Source organism: Pristiophorus japonicus, chromosome 3, assembly GCF_044704955.1.
Source record: "Pristiophorus japonicus isolate sPriJap1 chromosome 3, sPriJap1.hap1, whole genome shotgun sequence".
Classification (NCBI taxonomy): domain Eukaryota; kingdom Metazoa; phylum Chordata; class Chondrichthyes; family Pristiophoridae; genus Pristiophorus; species Pristiophorus japonicus.
The window spans coordinates 229590033-229595336 of record NC_091979.1 but is presented as its reverse complement, the minus strand read 5'-3'; the positions used below and the strand labels follow the sequence as shown (position 1 = coordinate 229595336).

Below are 5304 nucleotides of genomic sequence, written 5' to 3'. Positions count from 1 at the left end.
CGGAATTCCATCGAACGATTCCAGGATTACACCGCCGACAAGAACTATATTGGTTACATCTCAATCTCCCCGTCATTGTTAAACATCCTTTTTTTTTAAAAATAGTAAAAATAAAAGACTCGAGATATTCGAAGGCAAAAAAAAAATGATAAGATTTCAAAACCCCTCAAAAATAGCGCCAGGAAAATATGACAACATTATCCAAATGTAACCTGCGATGATCATAAATTAAAGCGGACCTTACCTGTTTTCGAGCAAAGCTCCATTCGATAGAGATTAAAAACAATATTAAAATAGTTGTTTTTAAAAAAATAGAAAATAAACCAACTTTGAGACATTTTTGAATGATCTGAATTTTCAGTGACGCGTTTGAAAATCAAAGGCGGTTCCGTTAGAACCCAGGTAGGAAAATAAGACTTATAATTAATATCTATAAATATATGTGAACAAACAAACAAACTGAAATAAGGATGACAAGTGTCTAAAGTGTTATAATTCAGAGGAGCCCCTCCTCCTCTCTCTGACTAGTAATTAATGGTCTTTGCTGCTCAGCGCGGCCCGCATTGGACAGAAGCTGAGGCGGCAGAGGGAGAGAGGTGCCACTGCATATAATTGATTACCACCCAATCAACATTAACTTGTTAGCAATCGTCAATTGCCCCGTCTCTCCCTCCTTCCTCACTCTAAAGAGAATATTATTCGCTTGTCTGCATAGTTGATGTGACAGAGCAGGCCAGAGCGTGCAGGAGAGAGAGAGAGAGAAGGAGAAAGAGGAAGAGGAGGAGAGACTGGGTTGGGGAGAACGCCTGCAATCTTGTACGAATTTATCATTCACTCTCCCCGTTTCTGGTTGGGTTCCCCCCCCCCCCCCCCCCACCTCCCCGATCCGGGCGGACGCACGAACCCTTGGAGACAGCGACGGTGGAGTTGGGCTGAAGTTTGACTGTGATCTTCAGTGAGTGTTGGGGTCGTTGTGTGCGCGGAGGGGGGAGTGGGAACTCCGAGTCCAAGAATGAGTTCCAAAGAAGAGGCCAAGTCCTCCTCGGCCACCTTGCATTGTTCGGTGGAGGAGCGTAGAAGGAGCCCGCTCGACCATCTGCCGCCCCCAGCCAACTCCAACAAGCCCCTCACTCCCTTCAGCATCGAAGACATTCTCAACAAGCCCTCGGTGCGCCGGGGCTACACCCTGTGTGGGGCCAACCATCTCCTGTCCCCGGCAGACAAGCACGCACCTTCGGGCATCGCCCTGGCCGGCCGAGGCGGCGTCCTGTCCCAGACATCGCCTCTCTGCGCCTTGGAAGAATTGGCCAGCAAAACTTTCAAAGGACTGGAAGTGAGCGTGTTGCAAGCCGCTGAGGGTAAGTTTACCAAAAGACTGAATTTTCTCAAACTTACAACCCTTTCTGGGTTTTAAACATCAGCCGGACCCGTTCAAAAAACCAGCTCACAAATAAAGTCGCGAGTTATTGTATCACTGACTAGTTCAGATACCTCAAACTTTTTTGGGAAGGGGGTAAAATAGGAATGGAATCTGAATTTTGTTGAGACAGAGATTTCCAGCCCTGATTCGATGCTGGCTCTCTTGCCGGGAGCTTCAGAGAATGGGCTTCGAGGGATAGATTTTTTTGCACGAATAAAACGGGTTGGGCTCGGGATAAGAATGAACTAAAATTGTCCCGGGTTACAATGAGAGAGGGGAACAGAGCCTGTTTACAGATTCCACACTGAACCTCCTATTTCAACTTTCCGGGTATAATTTTTTTAATTCCCCTGGGTTGGTATATTTTAATTTGTTAACGATATGGGTGGAGAAACCTTAGAGGAGTTTAATTTAATCCAAGTGTTCGGGGAAAGGGGGTTTTAAATTAAAAAAAAAACCCTCGAGTAATTAAAATACATAGAGGAAAAAATCATTATCGCCTTGTGTTGCCGGAGCTGGGGGATTGGGGGGACGAGGGTTGTGTCTCTGAAAGCCTTGCTAATGAAATGGATGTGTTTTTGGTTTTGTTGCAATGGGTTTGTTGTGAGTTGGAAGTGACGTTGAAATTCCTCCGTTTCTCTCCGTTCTAAAAAGGGTCTGTTTTGACAGGGAGAGACGGGCTTACCATCTTCGGCCAGAGGACAACCCCGAAGAAGAGGAGGAAGTCGCGGACGGCGTTCACCAACCACCAGATCTACGAGCTGGAGAAGCGCTTCCTGTACCAGAAGTACCTGTCCCCGGCCGACCGCGACCAGATCGCCCAGCAGCTCGGGCTGACCAACGCGCAGGTCATCACCTGGTTCCAGAACCGGCGCGCCAAGCTCAAGCGCGACCTGGAGGAGATGAAGGCGGACGTGGAGTCGGCCAAAAAGCTGGGGCCCACCCAACTGGACAAAGTAGTGGAACTGGCCGAGCTGGAGGAGTGCGCGGCGGAGACCGGGAGCCAGTCTAGATCGCAGTCCCCCGTTCCCATCAAGAGCGCACACGCCAATTCGCCAGATGCTCCAGGAGCACCGTCACCTCCCGCGCCGGGCCCACAACCCAGCAAAGACTATTCAGAGGAGGATGAGGAAGATGAGGAGGAGATTGATGTTGATGACTAATTCCCTTTTTGTGTGCCCCTCTCTCCCTCCTCTCTCCCCCACTTGTTCCCCCATTTTTTTAAGAAAACGAAAAATGTATTACACAAAAAAACATTTAAAAAAACAAAAGAGTTTCCGCATCGACTTTCTACATCACCCAAACTCAACGCATGTTCGGAAATTGTTCTATTCTGCTCTTTTATTCTCTAGTTAGAAACGGGCTCAATTCAAGGCAGAAAGATACCAACATTTTAAAAAACAGAAGCAATAAGAGATGTTTCACACTAGGATCCCGATGCCCCTCTCGGGAGAGACCCACTCAGATATTTAATCATTTCCATTTCTATTATATATATATTATATATAAAGAAAAAAAAACCTTTATGAATTAAGAAGGGCCCGGGTTTTTTTGGTTTATAAACGTGGCTCTTGTTGGGAAGGCCCGCGCCCCTGCCGCTGTGCAGCAGTTTACCAATCCTGGATTTGTGACAATGTCTCTCTCTGCCCCGAGTCTTCGCCCTTCATTTAGCGGGAAGGGACAGGACCAGGTTTTTTTGCATCGCATGTCGGAAGTCTGCACGGCGCAAATATTTTTAAAAGAAAATTACTGGAACTTAACTTGTAACTTTCTATTGATATTTCTCCAATTTTTTTGTCTAATATCATCCTCCCAGACGATTTAATATTACCGCGCTCTCAGAAATTCTGCCTCTTCAATATATCCTATTAAAACCTATTTTTGCGATTCTTTCCTGTGCTTTGTGAATTTATTTTAAAACTTAAAAATTCGAACGTGTTTATGGTGAAGGTGAATTTTTAAAAAAGGTGAGGGGGTGGACAATTAGGAGCAGGAATATTTGTAAATAAGCTTACACATTTGTGCATGTTTTTTTTTTAGATGCGCTGCCGAGAGCTGAAATCTGCTCTGAATCTATTTTTCAATCTGAGATGTTGGGAATGTGTGTGTGTGTGTACAGAGACAGGGTTTATCATCTCCAACCGAGAGATACCAGCCTGAATCTCTCTCATATACCAACACACGCGTGCGAGATTTAATGAACCCTTCGCTCATGTTATTCCTTTCAACAAAAAAAGGGTCATTTACATCCGAATAGAGTTCTTTTTAGTTCATCATCGAGAAAACGCGTGTTCCCAGATTTTAAACTGAAACACGGTCCACGCTGGTAAGGGTCGAATTAAAACTATTTCGATAGTTTGTGGCCACTTGAACTAATCCGAGAATCAGTTTGATAATTTTGAGAGTTGTAATTTTTAGAATAAATCTTGATAAAAATGGTTTGATTTATAAATGGATTGGGAGAGTGTTTTTCTGGCCGAATTTAAAGTGGTTTCCAGTCACCAAGCGGCAGAATTAATCCGTGGAACTGGGTGAGCGAAAAAACCGAATGGTTAGAAATATATATATTTTTTAAAAAGGTAAAATGTGGCCATAAGGTTTTGGGGACTGTTACCATAATTTACCCCAGTTTTTTTTAAAACGAAGATTAACGGGATATGAGAAAACAAATGGGATAAAGCAGTAACGTGCGGCGATAATGCGTGACAAATGCGGTTTCCGTCTGGACAACAAGGTCGACAATATTGGCAACAGATGCACAGAGAACAATCTAATAAATAACTGGAGAGGGAGAGAGAGAGGGCGAGAGGATCGGGGACTTGTAAGCAGAGAAATAAGCTGGCTTTTTCCACCACTTTTGTATTGTAAACAAAAGTGAAATTTATGTGAGAACCCAGAATCTGTTTTTTTGAGAGGGAAGAGAAAAAAAGATGCCAATTTTTTCCCGTTTTTGGGCCATTTTCTGCGGGCACTCGGTCTTTGAGAATGTGTGAGTGGGTTAATGTTAGCGGAACGCATGGGAACTTGGGACAAATGATGCCGGGGTGTTGATGTGTCAGTTGACAATGGACTATACAAAGCCTCCCGCTGGCCCGCTGTACAGCAGGCTGCAGCCTCACAAGTGTTGCCTTCCCGGCGGAAAGCCCATAACCGCTTGGACACCATATGGGTTATGAATTTTCTAAACAATTTCGAGACAATTTGATGGATGGGTCAATTCCGCCCCTTGAATGTTTATCGCCATTTACAATAGCGCTAATATATACATCGCCGTTTCTAGGGGCATCTGCGCGCTTAATGTCGCTTCTCGCTGGCATTTTGCGGGCCAGTCAATGAATCAGAATGAACGTGCCCTTTTTTATCCCCCCAGAAAGGAAGAGGAGGGTGCACTTTGTTAAAAGGCCACTTCGTTTTTTTTAAGGCCAAAATGAAGTTGGTTTAGCCTTTCTGCCGAATTAAGCAGAGGCGGGATGTAAATAATCACACAGCCTCATTGAAGGACTTGTGACATTTACGAGCCTTGTTTGAGGCAACACTCGTTCGCTTTTGTCTGGCCTGCATCGGGTCCTTTTTAAATATTTTCTGTAGAGTTTCTTTTTTTTTCCTCCCAAGTATTTAATGGGTTTTAAGACAGGACATTTTCAATAGGATTTAAAACCAGTGGTGTGTTCAGAATGAAACAAAGCCGCGGTTCCCCGAGTTTATTCAGCACGGGAGCGGGTGGGACGGTCAGAAATGCCTTTATCTGACACACAATTTGAACAACAAACTTGTGTTCAGGGAGCGAGTTAGACAGGACTGAAATTAGCTAACCCCGGTAATGAAATAAAATATACATCTCAACCCGCCCAGTATTTTACTCGTTAAACATGCCGCCTTCACAC

At 44.6% G+C, this 5304-nt stretch overlaps 1 protein-coding gene across 1 annotated transcript; it reads left to right on the top strand.

Moving 5' to 3' along the window:
* The first annotated feature begins 1012 nt into the window (after positions 1-1012).
* Positions 1013-2583, top strand: lbx1b (ladybird homeobox 1b). The gene is made up of 2 exons (XM_070874936.1): positions 1013-1358; positions 2090-2583. The coding sequence occupies exons 1-2, from the start codon at positions 1013-1015 to the stop codon at positions 2581-2583; spliced, it is 840 nt and encodes a 279-aa protein (XP_070731037.1).
* Positions 2584-5304: the final 2721 nt, after the last annotated feature.